The sequence below is a fragment of the Ahaetulla prasina genome, chromosome 3 (assembly GCF_028640845.1).
Source record: "Ahaetulla prasina isolate Xishuangbanna chromosome 3, ASM2864084v1, whole genome shotgun sequence".
Taxonomy (NCBI): domain Eukaryota; kingdom Metazoa; phylum Chordata; class Lepidosauria; order Squamata; family Colubridae; genus Ahaetulla; species Ahaetulla prasina.
The window spans coordinates 170,389,198-170,414,309 of NC_080541.1; the positions used below are offsets into that span (position 1 = coordinate 170,389,198).

The 25,112-nt window shown below is 40.0% G+C and overlaps 1 protein-coding gene across 1 annotated transcript in view; it reads left to right on the forward strand.

Moving 5' to 3' along the window:
* The window catches only part of FAF1 (Fas associated factor 1), a 214,097-nt gene that overhangs the window by 113,285 nt on the left and 75,700 nt on the right, over nt 1–25,112 (forward strand). Inside the window, exons 9-12 of the mRNA XM_058175963.1 lie at nt 9,545–9,640; nt 11,630–11,756; nt 13,928–13,991; nt 17,680–17,761. Of these exons, the coding sequence (XP_058031946.1) occupies nt 9,545–9,640; nt 11,630–11,756; nt 13,928–13,991; nt 17,680–17,761 (369 nt within the window). The remainder of the gene's footprint in view (nt 1–9,544; nt 9,641–11,629; nt 11,757–13,927; nt 13,992–17,679; nt 17,762–25,112) is intronic.

Here is a 25,112-nt window from a genome sequence, read left to right on the forward strand (position 1 = left end):
AGCTCTAAAAAAGGTGGGATAGAACTAGTTGTTCTAAGGTCAAGCCAATATTGGTTGGAGCAAATGATCCTGTAGGTACACAAGTAACAAGCCATAAAGATCAAAACTAGCACATTCCATTGTATACAGGAACTTGTTAATAGCCAGTGCAGGATCTACAGAATCATATGTTCCTGATGATGAGATCAGGACACACACATACATTCTGGACCAATCACAGTTTTTGACTAATGTTTAAGGGCAACCTCCATGTAATGTGCCCTGCAGTAATCTAGATGGGTGATAATGAGGAAGCAGACTTCATGACATTAGAGAGCATTCAACAACTGTGTTACTAAGATTCAGCTTCAGACTATTCTCCCCCATACAGAAACATCTCCCCCTACTACAAAGGATGATAACAACATCTCCCTTACAGAATATCCATATCCTTCAGATACCTTCTCAGTAAATATATGGCAGTCTGCAGAATATGAGTTTGTGTATTTATCTATGTATCTATTTGTGTATATGTGTGTGCTCATGCATGCACATTTCTGTCTCTATTATAAAATCAGTAAATTAGAATAATAATGCCAGGAAATGTAACAGAATATTTATGAATGCCCAAAGAAAATATTCATTTCATTTAAAAGCACAGGATTAGTTCTTTATATTAATTTTGATCTTTGTTTAGGATTTCTGCCATGGGAACTCTTTCCTAAGTTTCAGAGGGAATTTCTTCAACCTGTATTAAAGGATTTAAATTTCGTATTTGGACACTGTTCTTGGGCTTGAATTAGAAACTTTTCTTCTTCTCTCTTTCCTATAAGTTAAACCTGTGATAAGTAATTGTCACACTTAGTGCGTTTGTACAATGCTAATTCGAAGTGACATGTCCAAACTGGCCCTAGTAACATGAAGAAACTTAACAGGTGTGAGGGGTGGATCTTCCCATGGGCTCTGTTGCACTTCTAACTAGAGCAAAACTAGAGAAAAAGTGAAATGAACCTTGAATAAATCTGTCAGCAGTAATTATCTCAGCAGCACTTTATGAGAGGATAAAGTATGCATTGGTGCTGGTGGAACGTGAACACACTCCACTCTAGTGATTTGGGGGGTGGCATTCAGTTATTGTTTAAAAATAAAATTTAATGCCTGATGTTATATGTACATTTTTTTCATAATAGAAATAAGTTCATTTCTTGTGGAAAGATCAAACTAGTTGGTTTTAAAGCATTATGCTAATTGTAGAAACACTACAAACTTTTAAAGAAAAATGAAATAATCACTGCACATATATGACATTTTTTGGTTAATTTTGTAAAAAATTCAATAGAATTTCCTGTTTTTTGAGAGTTTTAGTGTTCCCACTCAGCATTCTTACCCCCTTCTCCCATCATCCTCTCTGATTCTCCACTGAAATGATTACAAGTTTTCATTTTCTGTTTCGGTTATCACAGTTTAAGGTTGTGATCAAACACACTGAAACACAAGGTTATAATTAAGGTTTTGCTTAAATAAGCCATCTTTACAAAAAAGACAGTTGCTGAATTTTGGTAAGACGTTGTACTTAGGAAAAGCAACTGACCTAGAGAAGGAAAAGGTCTATGTTAGCCCTGCTGGAGATTAGCTTCATTCTTGAATGAACAATCTAGAAATGATTATTATTTCGAAATACAGCCAACTACTCTTTTATTAGTTCAGCTTTTAAAAACTAGTGATGAATTATCAAAATGTACAAAATGCAATCTCCCTCTCTCCCTCCCTCCCTCCCTCCCTCCTGATGGCAGTCATAGCAGCCTGTTGACTGCTCCACTCCTTGATTTGCATCCAGAATACTGCTGTTCGTACAAACCTTCCTTATTTTGCTCAAATCTTTTTTGACCACGGATCATTAAGTTGGTTGGCAATTTGAGAAAATACGAAAACAAAATGCTGTGATGACACATTGTACCCTGCCAATGGGCACATAAGACATGGTGTTTCATATGAACTTGACCTGATTATCAGGCAAAGTGTATTTGATTCTACTGCTTCCTACAACAGCTATATCATGATTAAGAGCTTTTTTTTCATCTGGCTCTGATTCTTTGGAATTAGTTCCCTCTGGGATAGTGCATGTAATTGGCTCAATGTTTAAAAAAAGCACTAAAAGTCTCCTTTTTCAGAGGTCCTTGTGAAGTTGCTTTAAAACAAACAAATAAGCAAATGATTACCTGTTAGAGTATATGGATTATATAGAACGTAATATTATTAGCTTAGATTTGAACCTTCTTATTTTATATTATATTATAACACGTTGGAATATACTATGGCAGGGGTGTCAAACTTAAGGCCAGGGGGTTGGATTCGGCCCACGGGGTGCTTAGACCTGGCCCATGAGGCTGTCCTTTATAAGTGCATAAATAATAAAACCACAATAAATAAATAAATCACTACCATTAAAGTGTCAACTCGCAAAGCACCCCGGCCTGCTCTCAAGTTCCCATAGGTAAGGGGGATGGAAAAATGAACTTTGCAGCTGCAGCGAAGGACCACTTCAGTCAAAACAAAAAGCACATTCCAGCCATCTCTCTGTCAAGGCCATCTCCGTGGTTACCCATAGTGGCTGGAGGGGAGTGATCTTGACAATCCATGAAATTGCTTCATTGGGGAATGTGACTGATGATGACACACCTTAGGGGGAGGGTGGAAACAGGGTCAGAGCTGGGATGTAAATTAAGTGAGGTCAGAGTTGGCTTCACTTGGAACATGCCAACATGAAACTATTAATAAATAACTGGATTTGTTTTGAAGCTTGGCTCGAGGCTCATGATTTAATTAGGGCATCAGTCGGAATTCTTTCTTTTGCAGAAATAATTGGTATTAGTTTTCATTTGTTCTTTTTAATCTTAATACTTTCTAGAGGATTATGTTTTTATTTTTCTCCCTCCATAATTACCTATGAGTTGAGATGGGCATCCCCTTAAATGTGTTGAGGATATGGTAACTGTAAAGGTACTGTACTATAGATAGCAAATAAATAGACAAGAGATGAAAGTGGTGAAATCAGATTAGATTACTTTCATTTTGAAGCCCTGCATGAGTGGAGGGTTCATATCTGCGCGGGAGATCCTTCTTTATCTACAGTGTTTCTCTACAACAATACATCAGGAAATTCCAAAAACTCAGTTGGTGAAGTCTTCCTGGATGAAGATATTTTCCTTTGCAGAAACTCTCTAAAACTCAATATGATTTATAAAGATTTATGCCTGTTGATTTCAGAATTCCATAGTGTCTCAATCTCTGATAGAGAGATTTTGAGTGTTAAAAAATGTATTATGGCTGGATTTTTAGATAAAATATCTATCGTTTTATTTTTACAGATAATTACTTTTAATTATATTTAATAATTCAATTAATGTTACTTTAATACTTCCCTTATTTGTAGTGTGGCCTCTAGCCATTGTACATAGATACATGTCTGTTCATGCATGTAAACAGGTGGTTTACATGCAAACATTTATTGGAGTAAAAAAATCAGGATTGATTTCAGTGGCAGTTAAAAAGTTTTATCAATCACTGGTAAACTTAGGCAGTATGAAGGATTGTTGTTTGTATCTAGTCTTGTTTTATTGGGGTGGGAAGGGTTCTTTTAATTCATAGTTTCCTTTGAATGTTGTTATTTTTTAACAACAGCTATTTTGGCAGTGATAGTGATAACTATTAAATTCATTAATGGATTAAAGTGTTAAAAATGTATAAAATTGAAATGTTAATATTGCAGACACAGGGATATAAAAACGTAATAGCTCTGATATCTTAATTTTCACTAATATTAAATGCCATGTTGGCTTTCCCCCTTCAGTTGTATAACCTTTTAATCTAAAAATGCTTACTGATTACGCTGTTGGTTTCAAGATTCTAGTAGTTGAAACTCACATTTGACCATATAGGGATGATTCATGCTGATTCCTCTTCCCAATTCCATATCTTGTAAGATATGAATAAAAAAGAGAAAAGAATATTCTGTTTTTTATCTAAAAACCTATTGATCTTATGGAACAAAAGAGCATCAAATGACCAGCACCATGTTCACTTGTCTGTCTTTTCTTAAATGTTCTTACTTTTTAAAGATAGAGTAAGTCTCAGTTTGATAATACTTAGTCATTTAAGCTCTATTCTGTTAAGCATTCCTAAATCTGGATAAAGCCAGTGAAAATTAGAAGCTATTCATTGTGAGATTTTGGCTCTAATTACTTAATCACAATGACAAGTGTACTTAAATGTGTTCACATTGGTCACTTTTAGCATGCTACTTAAAATGTTTGGATATATTTAGCTATATAGGCAAAATTTCACATGAATTTATTTTTCTATACTTGAACCCAACAACATACTGAACAAAACATGATGAAAATAGCAGTGTCACTATTGCAAAAGCGAGTGTAGATTCTGTGTTAGGTATGGAAGAGTTTCACTGATAATTGAGCTTGACATAAATGTCTGCATTAATATTTCATTTATTCAAAAATAGTCATTTCCTTTTAACTCTGTGATTTTAAAATTGTGACTAAATTGTTATTTAACCTTGCTACAAGAATGTGTCAGCAGGCTAGTCCAGGCAGGTCAACACTCACTTGGTTAGCTAGCACACTTATTATTTATTTTATTTTATTTTACTTAATCAGCTTCCTTTAACCTGAAGAAAATTAAGGCTTTTATGAGTTCTAGCATGTAAGTGATTGAAAATACCTTGAATAAAAAGGAATTTTTCCCAATATATTTGCTAGGCTTTGGACTACATACTAGATTGACGTGGAAGATAGAACATTTTCCATGTTTTAAATGCAAAAATTAATCAATTTTAAAGAGTTAGTGTAATAAATTGATTTTTGACATAGTACAATTCATTTTTGATGTCTTCATTTTCAATAATACGTGCATTTTTACCTGGAGGAACTTGATTGCAGAGCAACTTATTAACCAAGAAGGCTATATACCCATATTTACATGGTAGGGAACAGGGGAGATATCTTAAGACAGTTATATATTCATTTGAGTGTCAAAGAAATAGAAAAAGATACAATAAATATTGAATAATTGCAAGTTATTTTTTTTCAGAATTTATTTCAGCTCATTCTCATCAAACTTCCAGCTTCCAGCTTTACCTTCTGAAACCAGTTATATTTATTAGTAGATGAACAGATGATGTTGTTAGTTGGGTTGGACACAATTTCACAAGTAATAACAACAAGATGAACAGAACTACACTTTAATCTTTTTTTAAAGCTGTGAGTCTTTTTTCCTATCCATAGGGTGGTGTACAGTGATTATAGGGTCACAAATTATTCACATTTCTGAAGTATCTAGATATTTTCCCCTGATAAGAGCTTTAAAACATCACCACTAATTCTGTTCAATTCTGTACTTTTATCCCATCCCGTTGTACCTTTCCTGTATCCTAACAGAATACCAGAATAACATATTTGGAAGGGACCTTAAATGTCTTCTAGTCCAGCCCCCTTCGCAAGCAAAAAGCGTACACTGGTGGTCCTCAACTTACGACCACAATTGAGCCCAAAATTTATGTCGTTAAGTGAAAAAAATTGTTACCTCACTTTTTGTCCCATTTCACGACTGCAGTGATTCACATTTATTAAGTGAATCACTGCAGTTGTTAAATTAGTAATATGGTTGTTGGGTGAACCTGGTTTCCACACTGACTTTGCTTGTCAGAAGACAAGCAAAAGGTGGTCACATGACCCCAGGACACAGCAACTGTGATAAATGTGAGTCAGTTAACAAGCATTTGAATTTAAATCACATAACCATGGAGATGTTGCAACGGTCATAATGATCATGTCACTTTTTTCAGTGCCACTGTATTTTTGAATGGTAAGTCAAGGCCTACCTGTACCATTTGAAACAAATGGTTGTCCAATCTCTTCTTAAAAACCTCCAGTGTTGGAACACACAAGTTCTGGAAGCATATCATTCCTCTCTTTAATTGTTCTAAGTGTCATTAAATTTCTCCATAATTCTAAATTGTTTCTCCTTGATTAAGTTTCTACCCAGTGCAGCTTGTCTTGCTTTCAGGTGTTTGGAGAATAGGTTGACCCCTTCTTCTTGGTGGCGGTTCCTTAGATATTGGAACACTGCTATCATGATCTTCTTTTTATTAAACTAGACATACCCAGTTACTGTAAGTGTTCTTCATATGTTTTAGCCTCCAGTCCTCTAATTGTTGCTCTTCTCTGCACTATTTCTAGAATCTCAACATCTTTTTTGTATCATGGTGACTAAAACTGGATGCAATATTTTAAGTATTGTCTTACCATGGCATTATAAAGTGGTATTAATACTTCACGTGATTTTGATTCTTTCCCTCTGTTAATGCAGCCTAGGATTGCATTGTTTTTTTGGCATATAGCACACTACTGGTTGATATTTAAGTAATTGTACATTAGGTCTCCAATATCCCTCTTGCGATTATTACTATTGAGCCAGGTATCACCTATTCCTGTGAGAGTAAAACTATGTCATGCGTGCCACAGGTGGCACACAGCACCCTCTCTGTAAGCACGTGAGCCGTCACCCCAGTTCAGTTCTGCCGCACATGCGCACGTACCTCCTGCCGGCCACCTGGTCATCGGGTCTCTGCTGTGCATACGCGGGGCACGTGCAGAGGAGATATGCATGGGGGATGGAGTGTGTGCGGGGTTGTGCATGCATGCATGGGGGCGCATATGGGGGCATGCGCATGTATGGGGGCAGGACATGTATGGGGGTGCATGCGCATTGCATTTTGGGGGTTCGGACTCGCATGCATGCACATGCGTGCACTTTGGACACTCAGTCCGGAAAAGGTTAGCCATCATTGACCTATTCTATATCTGTGAATTTCGTTTTTCTTGCCTAAATTTAGAATCTCACTTTTCTCACCCTTGAATTTCATTTTGTTAGATTGGGCCCAGTGTTCAAGTCTGTCAAGATCCTTTTGTGTCTTGAACCTATCTTCTGGAGTGTTGGCTATTTGTGCCTGCTTGGTATCATCTGTAAATTTGATATGTTCCTCTTCTATCTCCTCATCTAAATCTTTGATGGAAATATTAAAGAGTACTGCCCTAAGACAGAACCTTGGGATACCTCAGCATACTTCCCTCCATGTAGATGCAATTCCATTGAGGACTATACATTGAGTGTTGTTGGTCAGCCAGCTGCAAATCCATCTGGTGGTGATGCTATCTAACATTTATCAAGTAATAGATTGTGTCAAATGCTTTACTAAAGTCCAAGTAAATTATATCCACAACATTTTGCTGGTCCACTAATTTTGTCACTTTGTCAAAGAATGCAATAAGATTTGCTTAATTTGATCTGTTTTTGACAAACCTATGTTGGCTTCTGGTTATGATTTTGTTTGCCTTTAGGTATTCACAAATTTGTTGCTTGATCATCTTTTTCAGGATCTTCTCAAGTATCTTCTCAGGCTGATAGGGTGTTTTGTTTTGTTTTTGGATAGGTTTAACTATTTTTTTCCTTTTGCGTAAAGACAGATGCAAAAAAATGCTTTGTCCCTGCTCTCATCACCTTCTTGCCATTTTCTCCCATTAATGGAGAAATTAATTGTTTCCTTGGCTTTTTTCCTGTTTTTACACGTTGGGAGAACCTTTTTTGTTGTTATTTTTTATTTTTGTTGCAACCCTTAATTTATTTTGAGTCTTAGCTTTTTTGACTTCATCTTTGCAGGTTCAGGTTATTTGCTTAATTATGTGCCCATCTTTCCATTTTTGTACTTGTCAGTTTGTCTTTCAGTTTATCAGAGAGTTCTTTGTGCAGCCATTCTGGTTTCTTTTGAGATCTCTTATTTCCTTCTTCATTGAATTGTGCTACAGTGGGATTTCATAATCTAGCTTTTCAATGTTCCCAAGTTTTTTGGGTTGTTTTCCCTTTGGGGATTCTCATCCATGGAATCCTTTACCTGGATTTATTGAAATCAACTCTCTTGAAATCCAAGACTCTAGTTTGACTTTGCTCTATTGCTTGTGCTTGTATAATGTTGAATTCCAATATTGCATGACCACTCCCCCCAAGGTTCCTGTACTTCAACGCCTTCGTTTCTATTAGTGAGAATTAAATCTGGTATGACTGACCATCTAATAAGTTCTTTTCACTACCTTTTGGGAGACAAAGTTTTCTGCTAGGTTTGTCAGAAATCTGTTTGACCTTCCACTAGGTGCAAAGTTTGTCTTCCAGTTGATGTCAGGATAGTTCAAATCCCCCATTGCTATTGTGGTGTGCTTCCTATATACCTTAATTAACTGACTAGCAAAAAAGTTTGTTTATTTTTTCTGGTTGGTTGGGTGGCTTGTGTGGTATACACTTATGGCAATGTCATTCTTTTTTCCTTTTATATTGATCTAAATGCATTCAAGATGGTTTCATCATTGTTCTGCTGTATTTCTGTAGAGATATAGTTATTTTTTAAATATATATAGCGCAACTCCATTTCCTCTTTTATTAGTTCTGTTTCTTTCAAACAATTTTAAATACCTGTAGCTGTCCATTCATGGGTTTCATCCCACTAAGTTTCCATAGTGGCAATAATATCATATCTGCCCTCATGTACTTGGTTTTCTAGTTCACCCTGTTTGTTCTTCATGCTTTGGGCATTGGTATATAGGCATTTGAGTCCTTTTGGACTAGCCCTGTGTTTGTTTTCTAAATAACCTGTTTTGTGTCTGAGTTCTCCTTCATCCTTGCCATCTGTTTGATGAGTAAACATGGTATGGCACACACTATCAAAAAGCTTGATTTTTCTTAACAGCATCCGTAATATTCTTAACTGCTATAATTATTTATGTTATAATTACTGGCAAGCAGGGGTGAAATGTAAAATTTGTTACTACCAGTTCTGTGGGCGTGGCTTGGGAGGGTGTAATGTGACTGGGTGGGTGTGGCCAACCTTTTTTTTTTTTACTTTTAAAAGCATTTTTTTACAACCTCTTCGACCAAAGAGCTTGTAGAAAACATGCTTTTTAAAGGGTTCTGGCAATCGGGCAACTCAGCTGGGATCGACAGAGGAGCCTTTTAAAAGCTTTTTTTTTTAACAACCTCTTCGGCCGAAGCCATGAGCCACGCGATCATCAGAGGCTTTTTTTTTTACTTTTAAAAGCATTTTTTTGGCCGAAGAGTTAAAAGAGTTAAAAAGTTAACTTTTAACTTTTTAAAAGTTAAAAAAAACAACCTCTGATGATCGCGCGGCTCAGCTGGGGAGACGGGCAGGGATTTTTGCTACCGGTTCTCTGAACCACCACCCGCCATTGCTACCGAATCAGAAGATCCGGTCCGAACCAGGAGCATTTCACCCCTGCTGGCAAGTCCATTAGTTTTAAATTGCTATCAATTTTTGAACTTTTTTCTTCTCATCTAGATTCATATGGTCACTCCATGAAAAGGAGAGAATTGAAAATGCTCTTATTTTTTAAAAAAAGAATGCATCTTGGTATTTATTCCAGTTTGATTTTCGATGCTTAACAAACTCTGATGGATAATTCAGTAATATATGTCTTCTGTTTAGATTACTTTAGCAGCCTCAGGAATCTCATATCCTTGCCATCGACTTACAGTTGGAAGAAGGTCTTCACCAGCACAAACTAGAGAACAATCAGAAGAGGTAGGACAACTCCTTCTTCCCACACAATTGGCAAATAAATTTTTACTAAAGTTTTGTTGAAAATGACATTATATGTCTAATTTCTGCCCTACTTTTGATCTTATGGCATAATGTCTGCTGGTTGATTTTATTTGATAAGGAATATGTTAAAATGAAACTAAAGAATAAGACATTAGTGTAATAATATTTCTTTATTATGTAAAGAAAACATAATTGCTAAAATTCTCTCTCTCTTTCTGTCCATTGGCTTTGGAAGATATAGATTGGTATCGATTTGTTGCTGAGCCCAATTGAGAATATGGATTATGATTTTAAAATTAAGGTCCTATTAAACAGAATCCCTTAAAAATCCTATTTTCCTCTATTGGTCTATCCCAGTGTTGGTGAACCTTTTCGGCACCAAGTGCTGAAATGGGAGTGCGGGAACTGGAAGAGCAGTTCCCTGGCACACCTGGACCAGCTAGCCGGCATGCATGTGCGCTCTGGGAACTGGGAGCTTCTCTTCCACTTTCTGGTGCTCCTGTGCACACGAAGACCAGCTGGCTGGTGTGTCGGAACCCGGAAGAGCAAGGAATTCCCCCCCCCATGGCAAAAGGAAAGCCAGCTGGGCTTCTTCTCCTAAAAGACAAACTACCCTTCTTCCTACACACACACACCCCTCAATCTCACTTCACGACAGAGGAGCATGCGCTGGAAATGTGTGTTGGGGCGACATGGGAGCACATCTTCTGAACCTCTGGTACTCGGCCCACAATTCTCTGTGCTCCTCCAGGCCTGGCTTGCTGAGGTGGAGGGGAATAGCCCTGATACCTCCGCTGCCCCCCTCACGGCCCTAGCTGCCTGGCTTCCTCAAAGGTGCGACACATTTCAAAGGTGGCAGCTCATGTCTGGAGGTACTGAACAGTGTCCCACTGTGAGAGACAGGCCAGGCCTCTCCACCGTCTGACTCACCAATGAGGGCACTTCTGTTGGGCCACCCCACTGGGCTTTTGTGCTCAGCACTCAGCTGGAGGAGGGGAGTGCTTCCCTATGCTGCTCCCTTCTTTTTCTTGGCTCCACTGACCAGGGAGGAGGAAGACCAGGCTTGGGGGATGGCCCCCACCCCAAAATATCCACCCCCACTATTCTCTCCCAGTCCTTTTTGCTGGTAGCAATAGCAAATGTACCGCGATGAAGGCAGAATGCTGTTGTCGCGCAAAAGCAAGTACAGGGACACTTTGCTCCCACACTAAGGCTCTGGCCATCGCCACCACCATGACAGGGTGACAGCTCTTTCATCCCTCTGCCGCGACAGGGTCGCATTGTAGCTCCGTGTCATAATGGGGTTCAGGAGGAGGACGGGACCTCACCTCCCCCATTGTGAAGCGCGAAAGTGAAAAAGTTCACTCAATCAATTCCAACTTCGCAAGATCTTTTTCTTTCGCAAGAAGTTGGAATTGATTCAGTGAAACGTGATGAAGAAACGTGATTGGAGCTGGGCTGGGGCGATGGTGTGCATGCCCAAAGAGAAAGCTCTGTGTGCCACAGGTTTGCCATCATGGGCATATACTATTCTACTTCCACTGTCAGGATGGATGTCTTCCTTTTTTTAGGAAGACATCCACTCTACAAGCAATTAAACTTAAAATTTCTTACATTCTTTGCACTGATTTTTGAAAAACAAATGAAAATGTTAAAAAGTTATGATATTTAAGTAGTTACTTACCAAGCACATCTAAATTATATTAAAGTAACCAAAATATGTTTACAAGCCCCCAGACATGTCACAACTTTTGAGCACACCTAATGTTCGGAAATTGGATGTTGAAAAAATTGACACGCCCTAATTATTCATGCTTCTTTCTCAAAGATACTTATTAGAAAATAAAAATGAAATTTTATTTCAAGATTTTGGATGAAAATTTGGTGACTTTGATATTTAACTATGAAAACTTATTGTTGACATTTATTTGTTCAGTAATTGGTTTATTATCAATTTTACTAAATTAGCAATGCACAGATGTACATATGGTTAGTGACAGTGATGGAGATGACTTTGAAGATGCTACAGAATTTGGGGTGGATGATGGAGAGATGTTTGGTATGGCATCATCTGCATTGAGAAAATCTCCAATGAGTAAGTATTACTATGTATTGTCAATAGTATAAGCCCAACTTTGGACAAACGGGATGGGGAGAGAAAACAGATTTTTTTTCATGATCAATGATTTTGATGTGTTGCTTTTTTGAGAACACAGTGTGACTTTCTTGGGGCAATGTAATAGAAATAATAGAGAATACAATCTGTTTTTTATAGAAAATTAGCTTTTTAAAAAAGAGGGGAATTGAAGTTGCAAATTATATAAATGTGTTCTAGGCAAATAGCCAGTAAATGGAATGAGATTTTCAGGAACTATTAACTTTCATTAACAACAAAAAATAGTTAAAATCATGAATAATCATGATTATTTCACTGAATGCTATTAACAGATTAGGCTAAATCAGATAAACTTACATTTTTGTTGAACAAATTTTATCTGTATCGGAAATTTTTATTCTGTTAATCTATTAAATAGACATTTTAGAAAAGTCTTTTGGTTGACTTAAAAGGCTACCTATTAATTGGGTATCACATTTTTAATACAAATTAATAATAATTATGGGTAATGGTATTACATTATATTGTATTGTTTGCTTATTTATGTAGCAAATTTATATGCTGTACATCAAGCAACTCTACCAGCACAGTTATTGCTGGTCGCACAGTCAGTCAGATGTTTAGACTGGATTTGGCATTTTTGTCCACCAGTACAATTATTATTATGGTTAGTCATATAGTCTGGCTGATGTTTAGATTGGCTTTGGTATTTATTATTATGTCCTTCCCAAGGTTTGATGGTGTGTAAAAGGAATTGTTGCATGATGTAAGCCAGGGGTGTCAAACTTGCATCGTCACATTGTGGTCATGTGACATATCACAACTTTTTCCTCCTTTGCTAAAATGGGGGTGGGCGTGGCCAGTGCATGATGCATCCAGCCTGCGGGCCGCAAGTTTGACACCCCTGATGTAAGCTATTCCAAATAAAGCTGCATTTTGCAACTGACTGATAGTGATGTTGTCAATGTTAATGGTGTTCAAATGATGCTTCAGATGTTTTCGGATACATCCAATGCACCTTTTACTATTGGTACTGTTTGATTATTATTTTTTTTTGCTATTATCGTTCTATTTCTATTTTCAGGTCTTTATATTTTGTGATTTTCTTCAGTTTTCTCTTCTCTTCTGTTGTTGTTATTATATACACAAAAAGGTGATATCAAAGCTGCCAGTTCTTTAGCTGAAATTGCATCACCGTCTTCCCAAGAACATAAGATGCTGTAATACATTTCAGTAGCTCCTGTGTTCTGCCGGTCTTCTCATTAAAACATATATTTTAATTGAATATGACATCATTACAATATAGTATTAAAAATAGAAGAAATACACATCTTAGGTCTACTAATGTTTTACATTAGGATTAGTTAATTAATTCCACTTATATTTATTTATTAATTTTTTGTGCCACTCATTCCAAATACTGGGTTGCTAACAATACTTTATAACAGTATACAAAAGTATAAGTATAAGTAACCTAAATAATACCTTAAAATAGCAATAGCGCAGATTTTAAGTTTCTGATAAGTTTTCATCAGGCAAGATGGTTGAAAGCCAGGAAAGGAAATAGTTGGGGTAGGGGTAGCTTAAACGCCGTAGGTAATCTGAGGGCCATGTCTATGAACAGTCATGTTTTCAATTGGTTTCTGAAAGAAGACAGTTAATTATCGCTTGGAGAATGTGCTGTATTTGGGACACTTGTCCTAGAGGACTTGTTCAACTCATGGCTCCTGCACTATAAGCTGAAGCCACTATAGGCGAGACCTTCCCAGTTAATCTTAATGTGCATTTTGAATTTTAGTGATTCAGTCGTTTTAATAAGTCATTTTCTGCTTATAGGCTAATAATTAGCATCTTAAATTGAGTTCAGTTGCTTACTGGGGAGTTAGTTATTGTATCAAGTTATGCCACTATAAATTGCTTAGTATTTTCAGATTGTAGTATTGACATTGAATTAATTCATTCACTACAGTATTAATATTGTATTCATAGATTCATCTTCAAAGAATAGTTCCAAAAGATTTCTTCTTTTCGTTAAACAATTTTACATAGTAGTTAAATAGAGCTCACATAAAATTTGGCTAAATGGTAAAGGAAATATTTTAAACCTGCATGTTAATATTTACTTGCAATATTTTCCTTTCCTTCTGTAGTGCCGGAAAATGCTGAAAATGAAGGAGATGCCTTATTACAATTCACAGCAGAATTTTCTTCAAGGTTAGATTTATAACTAAGTACAATCTATATACATATATCATCATCATCATCATTATTGCTTCCTTTAGCATGAAACACATAGGAGTAACAAGCTTCTTCCAATGAATTCTAATACATGTATATACTGTGCTTAAATTTTGTGCAATATTTGTTTGTATAAGGTAACAAAATATCAGCTAGAGACCTGAACGTTCCACTGCCTTTCTGTGAGAAAATGACTTGCAAATCTAAAATATAGTTCATTTTCAGTTTGAGCCTCCCATATATTATTTTTTGTTTTGCTTCCCTGTCACACACTTCAGCATGGGAATAAGATCTGAAACCACAGTCCAGCTCTTTACATTCTGCTTTTGTGTCAGTCTCCTATACTTGGCACAGACAATGAAAGATATTTTTCAAATTGAAATTGAGCAACAGTCTATTTCATGATTTTTTTTCATGGTTGCAGTGTTCTTGGAGGTTCTACTTATGTTCTACTCGTTCCAGGTTGGCCAAGTTAAAAAGAATTTTTCTATCAGAACAAGACTTTTTTTTTCTCCCTTTCCTTTTATTATTTCCTACTGTTAGAAATTCGAGCCACCCGGAGTTGTTGGAAGTTGGGAGGTCTCTAAATTCAGTCATATAAATAAATAGAGAGATCACTTGGAAGTTTATTTAGGTAATGTGACTCATGCAGTGCATTGTTTCAGGGTTTTGTTATTTTGGTTTTGAAGATTTAATATTGAAGATCTGTTATTCAGATTAATTTTATGTATTTGACAAAGGGGCAGAACAAATATGTGAATATTTAGAAACTTGTTTGAGTAACATTTAAAAATATATTTTCAATGAACTACATACATATTTTGCCACTTTGAAATATCCTCTTTTGCCCGAATTTTTAAATGTACATTTTCTGAGTAACATGTAGTTCTCTAAGTCAAGGCAGATATTTCTGAGGACTTGAGGGAAAAGTTAAAGAACTATATTAGCACACTATCACAGAAAGTTCATCTTCTTGCCTCCTAGTCAAGTCACTAATATATTTTACTTTTCAAGGGGCAGACAGCCATAAAAAGAGGATTACCTTGATGTCCCCTCTGCGAAAGTGGACTCATTTCTTGTTTACAAAAACAGAAAATTACTTTTAACTGTCCTAGCTAATAATACTTAATATAGCAAGATGGACTTCTAAGGACACTTTTTGCTACACTCTAAGACAGGGATCTCCAAACTTGGTACCTTTAAGACTTGTGGACTTCAATTTCCAGAATACCTCAGCCAGCCATGCTGGCTGGTGAATTCTGGGAGTTAAGGTCCACAACTCTTAAAGGTGCCAAGTTTGCAGACCCTTACTGTAAGACAACTCTTTGCTGCCAGTTACAGACAATAGTCATAATACAAAGTTACATGTCTTCCAAGTCATCCTGGTCAGAAAATAGTTCACCTTTTTTCAGCATTCCCATTCTTGTTTCAAGAATGAGAAGTTTTCCAGTAATAGAATTACTCTTTAAGTTAGAAGGCTTGACATAGATGATGACTCAATTTCTTGCAGTCCTCTAGCACCAAAAGGAGACTTTTAAAGTATGACTGTACCTAGAAGCTAACTGCAAATCTAACTGAAGCTCACCTGCAATCAACAGACTTTTTGTCCACTCTCCTGACCAGAACATTGGGCACACCAAAGCTGGTGTCAATATCCTTCAGTTCATCTGCTAACAAATATCAGCCATAGGAGCCTATTCCTCCCCAGAGGCCTATTTATGGCAGTATTACTTAATGAGAGAAGCCAACTGTTAAGTCCATCCTGATGTTCCAAGTAAACCTTATTGAAATCCATTTCAGGTGACATGCTTTTGTAGAAACTATCAGGTATCTTTATAGATCAATGGCTTCTCTATCTAATCAAGATGTTACATGAAAATACCACCACCCAGGTTAAGAAAATTTCACACACACAAACACACCAATTCAAAGCAAGATGTTTTGTGATGCTGCTTTTATACAAATGTTACATCAATCCTTTCACTCTCTCAGATTACCCTTAGAAGTCTCTGGGCCTGGCAGATTTTTGTAGGGAGGAAAAGTTAACAGTTAATTATTCTAAAGCTAAAAGTTATGGTTTTCTCAGAGGGACAGAGCTATTGAAAACACCATTGTTGTACTGATGACAGTCACATTGAATAATCTTCTGCCTTTAAATATCTGACCATTATATTCTAGGGCTACAATCTGGCAGGAACAAATTAGTAACAAGCTGGTAATAGCACCAAGGCAATATTGGGCTCTAAAAGTATTGCCTCTCTGCTGCCATAAAGCTGTTTAAAGCTTAAACCTGTTTCACGGATGCTTAATAGTTCATAAGTATGCATCCATAACATCTTCCTTAGATATTGTCCAGTCCAAGATTTTGTCTACTCTCTTTCAGGTCTCATGTTGTATCTCAAATGCTCCGATATGTGTGGAATCAGGAATGCTTCTTCTTGAGGAAACAGCCCTCACTTGTCACTTCTCTTAGTAGTTAAAATTTTGCTTCACTGGGTCCCTTAATGCTCTTTGACAACTCCCCTTAACAAGAGAAGACAAATATTTTGCCAACTTAAGTTTCTGTAGTTTCTCCTTGGATTTAGTTCTTTAGCTTTAGAGAAAGTCAGGACAGAAACTTGCTAGTGAATTTATAATGCAGCATGACAGTTGGCTCTATGGTAGGAGTTATTGGTGATTCTCACAGCATGTATTAGACCAGAACCAACTTGTTCCTACTAAGTATCTATTCAGTCTTGCTTTTTTTGCTACACCATAGGGCTTTTAGCTTAGCCCGTTTCAACAACTTCGATACATCAATACTGGAGGGTAGGAAGTAGAAAATCCCTTTTGTAAAGAGAATGTCCTTGCAGTTTGAGTACTTTCAAATTTCCCCCACTTTCTCTTCTGTGATATTGTACACTCTACCTTTTTATATCCACTTTTAATATAACTCAATTCTACTCTGAGGGAGAAGCTCTTTGCTGCCTGCAGGATCAGAACCCATTTATTGCAAACAGAGAGGCTAAATTCTTATTGGCTGCTATTTCAATCAGAAGTAAAAGACTTCCCCCCCCTGATGCTGATATCTTGTTACCAGTTCTCTGATATTAAATAGTTTTAGGCTTCTGTTTTCTTTTTGTCTTTACCTGTATTCTATTTTCATTATATCTTATTATCTTTTAATTGTTGTTGTTTTTTTACTTGCAATGCATACATACATTGGCTGTATGTTCTATTAAAGAAAATAATTTAAAATAAATAAACTGCATTTTCCATTAAGTTTATCCTTGTTAAGTCTACCACTATCTTTGAGAAAAGAATTAAACAATTAAATAATTCTGTTCTTTAATATGAAAGCTTACACTAAGTGCTGAATTAAGAGAATGCCTAAATGGAGCTATGTCAATTTCAGATTTTTAAAAATGTCAGTCCTTCCTTATGATGAAGAATAAAAGTGAAGCACCTTTTTCCAGTACTCAATTTTACAATGTTATTTAACTTGAAATTAAAAAAAAAACATTTTCAGTGAATGTATATGTATGTATACAAATATTTAGATATATAATTATCATTAAGGCATTGATACAATAAGTCTTGGATATTTGATTTTGGAAAAAGGATACTATTGTCTTTTGTTATTAAAAACTATATTTACTAACTGAAACATTTTGGACTGAAACAGATATGGTGACTGCCATCCAGTATTTTTTATTGGATCTTTAGAGGCTGCCTTTCAAGAAGCCTTCTATGGAAAAGCTAGAGATGTAAGTACATTTCAAATTCTATATTATTCAGATGACAAAGGAACTCAGTGTAAAAATAACTTCTAAATTTTTGCCATATTAATGAAGTTTAGAGTTTTATACTACTGCTACTGCTAGGTCTCTTCTGAAAACTAGGACATGGAGTAATGTTCACTCAGTAACAAAAAAACATTTTGAACTGGCTGCAGCTTCGCCAAGGGTTGGAAAGGATTCATTTTTGGCCAATCCACTCTCTTCTGCATTCTATCCTAGATGATTGAAACACTCTGGCAAATAATGCAAAGGACTGCAAAAGTGAAAGCTAATTTTCTGAAAGCTAATGCTTGATTTTTGCTGGAATAAAGAGTCTTCATTCAATGGAGGAATACCAGTAATAGTATTAGGTAGCAGACAGAACAGTTTTGTGTTCCCAAGCAGTTACTAATGAAAGCATACTAGTATATTTTCTGAGACTGTAATGAAGAATGAGATGTGAGTTACGAATTTTTCCGCATAATAAATAAATCAATATTCTGAGTTTCATTATTACCATAGGAGAAAGTTCAAAGTTGTGCAATATTATACAGCAAAATGTTTTATGTTGCAAGCAATTAAGAATGTCTTAATTACATATTTGATGAAATTATTTTTTGTGTGTGCCTTGGAATCAGCTTTTGATTCTAGGCAACTGCCTAGACAAGTCCCTGTAGTTTTCTTGGTAAGGTGTTTCAGAAATGGTTTGCCATTGCCAACTTCCTTCAGTTACAAAAGAATGACTAAACTCTAGATCACCCAGTTGGCTTTGTGGCTAAGGCAGAACTAGAAGTTATGATCTCCCAGTTTTTAGCTTGATGCCTACATCAAACTGGTGCTCATACACAAGAAAATAGCTTACATATAATAAATGAATTAATACACTTATTTACATATAATGCACAGTGTAGTTTAGATGCTTATGCAAGGCTAATCAGTATCAAGCAGCATCCTTTTTTTGTTTTTGTTCTCATCACTCAGTGTCTTAATATCTAACAAGCAAGCATTGTGATGATTCCACTGTGAAGATCCAAGGGAAAATTATTTACTGTATACAATAAAAAAATCTAAATATTTAAATATAATGCGATATTACAGAAATGTCAACTTTGATCATTGCATGCATTCTAACAGCATACTGGTATATTCATTTTGTAAAAATTTGTAAGCATCATTAAAAATGATGTACACTTTTTTCTTCCCAAAAGGATTAAATATTTGAGAATACTTAATTCCCTGTGTGATATTTATTATTCTGTAGATTAATATATCAATTACAGACTAAAAAAGTAAATAGCTGAATCGTGGATTTGCCTTATTACTATTCATTGTCCTTATGATTGTAGTTTTACTGAAGAAGTTTTCTTAACAATATTTTTGAAGATTAGCAACTTTTTTAAAAAAGAGTATCTATCTATCTATCTATCTATCTATCTATCTATCTATCTATCTATCTATCTATCTATCTATCTATCTATCTATCTCTGCAAGAACTGTAATCTGAACCTATATGTTTTGTCCTGATGTGTAGAGCACTTAATTTTGCCAGGGCAACAGATGAGCTTCAAGCAATAGCATTCTTAACTTGAAGTGAGAAATTGAGTTGGAAGAGTAAATAAAAACAAGATTGAAAGTTTAAATCCTCTGCTGGGCTTTTTGAACTTATATGCTCATTAAATGTTTATTGGAGTGGTGGGATTATGAAGGATTTGGGGAGCTTCATCAACTGGTATATAGTTAATCACTAAGTAAAACACTGCATTTGATAAAGTGTTTCTCACGATGCCACACTCAATCCATCTTAATGAAAACCACTTCAAACTGATTTAATTTGAGAGCACTTCACAGCCAAGAGTAAGTGCAGATCTTGTCCTTTATTTGGGAAAATTTTCACTGTTGTCTAAGGAAAGGGATCTCTATTCAAATTCAGCTTTAACAGAAGAGCAAGTCTTAGTTTCTTTGTATGTGATGTTGCTTTTGTAGCAGAAAATAGAGAGAAAATTTGAGATCTGATTCTTATTTAAATGAAACAAAAATGAAGAATAGTATTGTTGAAAGGAATTGTTGAAAATATTTTTGTTCATATATTCCTATTCAATAATTCTTCAAATAAATGAAATATATGTGAATAATTCTGTTACTTTTAAAGATTATAACTGAAAATACATTACTATCTAAAGTAAATATTATTATATTAAATTATCTGTTGTAATATCGATATGGTTATTGTCAATGCTTCACTTGGTCAAAGCAGAACTGTAGAGATTATCTGCATCAGAATAGCTGAAAAGCCTACACTATCACAAAAAGCTTACACTGCCAGGTAATGGTTTGTGATAGCTAAGATCTCTGCTGGTCATTGGTATAATTATTTAGAAAGCATTCCATAAGTGGCTGGGATGAGGTGGATATGACTCTGAAGAAATCTGATCATCTGTCTAACCATAAGATTACAACCTGACAGTTGTGACAGAAGCAACAAGACTTCATTTCATGGCTTTAGTAAAGTCAGTATCAATCTGTATCATAGAAGGCAATCTGACAGGAATGCTAATCTCAAATTATTTAGGGTCTTATATGCAAAACTCGTATTTATGACAGTTGCAGTGTCCCAGGGTCATGTGATTACCTTTTGAGACCTTCTGACAAGCAAAGTCATTAGGGAAGCAGATTCATGTAACATCTGTATTACTAACTTAACACCTGCAGCGATTCACTGAACAAATGTGGCAATATGTTTTTATTTATTTATTTTATTTATTTCATCAAGCATGTATTAGATAACGGATATGTTCTGTTTCCCTTCCCCCAATACTCCCAGCAAAGAGTCCGTCAGAGGCCTTCCTTTTTTTTTCCTTTTATTTACATAGATACATGTCCTGGCCACGTCTACCCACGGGCCTGCCAAGTTTCTGGAGATAACGAGGAAATTATAGATAAGGCCAGAATTACTCACGAATATATTCTTCCCTCCATGAAATAGTTAGCTCGCGCCAAATTCATTGCTTTGTCCGAGACAAAAAACCAGGAAGTCCCGCCTCCTATTTATAGTCTCTGCAGATGTCACTGCATGACAATTATGACTTGGCTTTGTCCCAACTCTTCCGCTGCTGCGCACGTCGATCAAGCCTTCGTAATCTTGCGTCCCTCCAAAACTGTTCTTGGGGCGTTGCCAAATCAGAAGAAGGCCCGGGAGAATCAGGCGTGCCGGCCCCTCCCTTTGAGTGGGTGCCAGGAGGAGAGGGCTCAAGAGAAGCAGGGCTTGCCAGGTCTTCTCCTCATTTTCTGAATCATCCGAGTCCAGGAGTCTGGGTCCAGGAACCTGGGTCACAACACTATCCTCACCGCAGGGCCCTTCCCCGGGCTGACGATCGGGATGCGGCCGGGCTGGGTTCTGCCCATGGAAGGCCTGCACCAGGTCAGGGGCATGAACGCCGGAGGCATCTACCCAGGAGAAATCAGTCCCGTATCCCTTCCACGCGATCAAATATTGGAAACGACCCTTTAGCCAGCGAGAGTCTCAGACGCTGTGGACTTCAGATTCCTCCGACCCGCCTCGGCGACAGTGACGGGTGCTGTTGGGCACCGAAGGGGACTCGGTGTGGCCTCAGGAACCAGAAGGGACCGTGAAAACGGGTGGATCCGCATGGATCGTGGCAGGTCAGTCGGTAGGCTACCGGGTTGATGACTGCCTCGACAGGGAACGGGCCGATGAATCGGTGGTCCAACTTCTTTACCGCCGGTCGGACGGGAGGTGTTTGGTGGAGAGCCACACCGGTCTCCAACTGCCAGCGGGGCGTTGCCCGTCGGGAGCGGTCAGCGGACCGTTGTAGTCCTCCTTTGCCCGATTCAGCTGCTGACGTACCAACTGTTGGACCGCATGCAATTCCGTCAGGAAGGTCTGCGTTCGGGAACAGGAGAGTCCGTGGTGCCAGAGGAAGAGCGCGGATGGTACCCCACATTGGCAAAGAACGGGGTCATCTGAGTAGAGGTGTGCTGAGAGTTGTTAAAAGCAAACTCCGCCAGAGACAGGTAGTCGCCCAGTTGTCCTGTTGCTGGTTGATGAAGCAACGGAGATACTGTTCCAGTATACCGATGACCTTCTCTGTACCCCGCCGGTCTCCGGATGGTGCGATGACGACAGACATACCTGCACCTCCAACGCGCCATCAGGCTCTTCCAGAAGCGGGCTGTGAACTGAACTCAGCGGTCTGAAACCACCCTGTCCGGTAGACCATGGAGGCGGAAGATGTGCTGCAGAAAGAGGCGGGCGTTTTGCGGCTGTGGGCAGTCCGCGGCATGGGATGAAGTGTGCCATCTTGGTGAGCATGTCCACCACCACCAGCACCGTGGTGAACCCAGAGGACGGCGGCAGGTCTGTCAGGAAATCCATAGAGATCGCCCCAGGGTCTGTCGGGTGTCGGCAAGGGTTGGAGGAGCCGGAGGGGCCCCGTGGCGGTCTTGGCTTGCCGGCACGGTACGCAGGATGTCACGTAGGCATGTATATCATGCCGCACTGGGCCACCAAAAGGTCCGTGTCACCAGGTGGAGGGTCTTGAAGAACCCAAAATGTCCTGCTGCAGGGTTGTCGTGGCACTGGGTCATGACGAGGGCTCGGAGTGGTCCTGTGGGTACATATAATCGCCCAAACTTGAGTAAGTCCTCCTCCAAGGTCCAAGGAGACGTGGGGCCCACCTCCGCTCTCCTTTGCTGCGACCAGGCGTCCTGGCGCTGCGCCTCGCACCTGGGCCCGCAAGTCCACTGGCTCCGTGCTGCGCCAAGGCTTCTGCCGCAGCACTGTCCGTGGAGGAAGGGGTCCTGGCGGAGAGGTACTCTGGCTTGCGGGACAGGGCATCCGCCCTCCGGTTGTGACCGCTGGGAATGTAGGTCACGCGAAGTTGAACCGGGCAAAACAACGACCACCGGATCTGCCGCTGGTTTAACTTCCGAGCTGTGGTGAGGTGCTCGAGATTCCGATGGTCCGTTCGGACCTCCACCTGATGTCGGGCCCCCTCCAGATGGTGTCGCCAAGCCTCGAATGCAGCCTTGATAGCCAGCAACTCTTTTTCCCAGATAGTGTAGTTGCGCTCGGAAGGGTTGAGTTTCCGGGAGTAGTAGCGCAGGGAAAAAGTGTGCCACCATTCGCCGGAGCCTGTAGCAGCACCGCTCCCAGAGCCACATTGGACGCGTCCGTTTCCACCACAAAAGGCCGGAGCGGGTCGGGATGCCTCAGGACGGGTTCCGTGACGAAGGCTTTCTTGAGGGCTGTGAATGCTTCTTGCTGCGGGGGACCCCACCGGAATGCAATCTTCTTCCTGAGGAGCTGGGTAAGTGGAGCTGTCAGTGTGGCGAAGCCCGGGATGAAGGTCCGGTAGTAGTTGGCGAAGCCCAGTAGGCGCTGAACATCCTTCACCCGACGAGGGGCTTCCCAGCTACACAAAGCTTCTACTTTACATGGGTCCATGGCTATGCCCTCGGGCGAGATGATATGCCCGAGGAATTCTATGGAAGTCCGGAAGAAGACGCATTTCTCAGCCGCATTGAGTTGTTGCTCCAAGCGTTGCAGAACCAGACTGGCGTGTCGAAGGTGGCTTTCCTGGACCGGGAGTAAATCAGGATGTCGTCGAGGTAGATAACCACGAACCGATCCAACATGTCTCGGAACACGTCGTTCATGAAGTGCTGAAAAACGGCGGGAGCATTGGTCAACCCAAATGGCATGACAGTGTATTCGTAGTGTCCGTATCGGGTGCCGAATGCAGTTTTCCATTCGTCTCCTTCTCGTATCCGCACCAGGTTGTAGGCCCCCCGGAGATCGAGCTTGGTGAAGATCGTGGCCTCCCGCAACCTTTCCAGTAGCTCCGGGATGAGCGGCAGGGGGTAGCGATTCCGCACCGTAATGGCGTTTAGCCGGCGGTAATCACAGCATAGGCGCAAGTCCCCTGTCTTCTTCTTCACAAAGAGGACCGGGGCCGAGAGAGGGGACTTTGAAGGCCGGATGAACCCTCGGGCCAGGTTTTTGTCCAGGAAGTCCCTGAGGGCGGCCAACTCGGCCCGACATGGAATACAGGCGCCCCACAGGCAGTGGTGCATTGGGCAGAAGGTCCACGGGCAATCGAGGGGCCGGCGCGGGTAGTCGGTCCGCCTCCTTCTCGCTGAACACGTCGGCGAAGTCCGTCAGCTCAGGAGGCAAGGTGATGGCAGCGGTGGGGACGTTCTGGCCAGCACAGGTGTGGCGGATGTGATCGACGCACTGCAGACTCGGGAAAGAGATGGCGTTCCGCGACCAGGCCACCTGAGGATCGTGGGTCCGAAGCCAGGCCAACCCAAGGACCAAGGGAAAATGAAGGTCCGCCGTGACATAAAACTGGATCGCCTCCTCATGGTCCCCAATAGCCAGGCGCAAAGGCTGGGTGGCGACTTTAATGGGGCCGGACACCAGTTCTCGTCCATCAATTGTCTCTACCCGCATCGGAGGGTCCACCGGAACCACGGGGACCGCAAACTGGGTCACAAAGGCCTGGTCCATAAAGTTTGTTGTGGCCCCTGAGTCCACCAGCGCATGCGCCTGGAGCCCGTCCGACTGGTTCCCCAACCATATCCGTGTGTCCAGAATCAGATGCCGAGGGGCCCAGAGTCTACTTCCGCAACGTCCAGTGGGGCTTAGTACGTGCCCGACCTAGGGTTTCCCGAGGTCGGGCCTGCTCCGCTTCGATTGGTCACGCTGTGATTCGGGGACGGCGTGCGTGCCCCACCGCTTTCTGGGGCAAGAAGCGCGGTGGCGGGCTCCCCACAGTACAGGCACAATCCCCTTGGCGCCCGGTTCCGCTCCTGGGCTGTTAGGCGAGGTCTGGCCGCTCCCAACTCCATGGGCTCTTCCGCAGCGGTTACAAAACGTGGGGCGACCCTGGGTGCTGGTGGTGCAGGAAGTGGGGTGCAGATGTCGACGGAGGGTCCCGGGGTGCGACGGACGGTCGCCGTTGCAGACGGGCATCGAGGCGGAGACAAAGGCACCAAGTTGTCGAGGGTCCGCGGCGCCCACGCGGCCAGCTGCCTTGCAATTCCTCTGAGAGTCCCTCCTGAACGCGTCCACCAGCGCTGCATCATTCCAGTCAGAGTCCTGGCACAAAAGACGAAATTCGGCGATGTACTCCTGCAGGGGGCGTTTCCCTTGACGGAGTTCCTTAAGGCGCCTGGTTGCCGCCAGCATTCGAACGGGTCCTCATACATGGTGCGAGGTGCTGCCAAAACGCTGTTGGTCCGCCAGCAGGGGCTGTCCTGGAGCAAGAGGGCGTGGCCCATCGAGCAGCCGAGCCGGAAAGAAGGTTAATCACGAAGG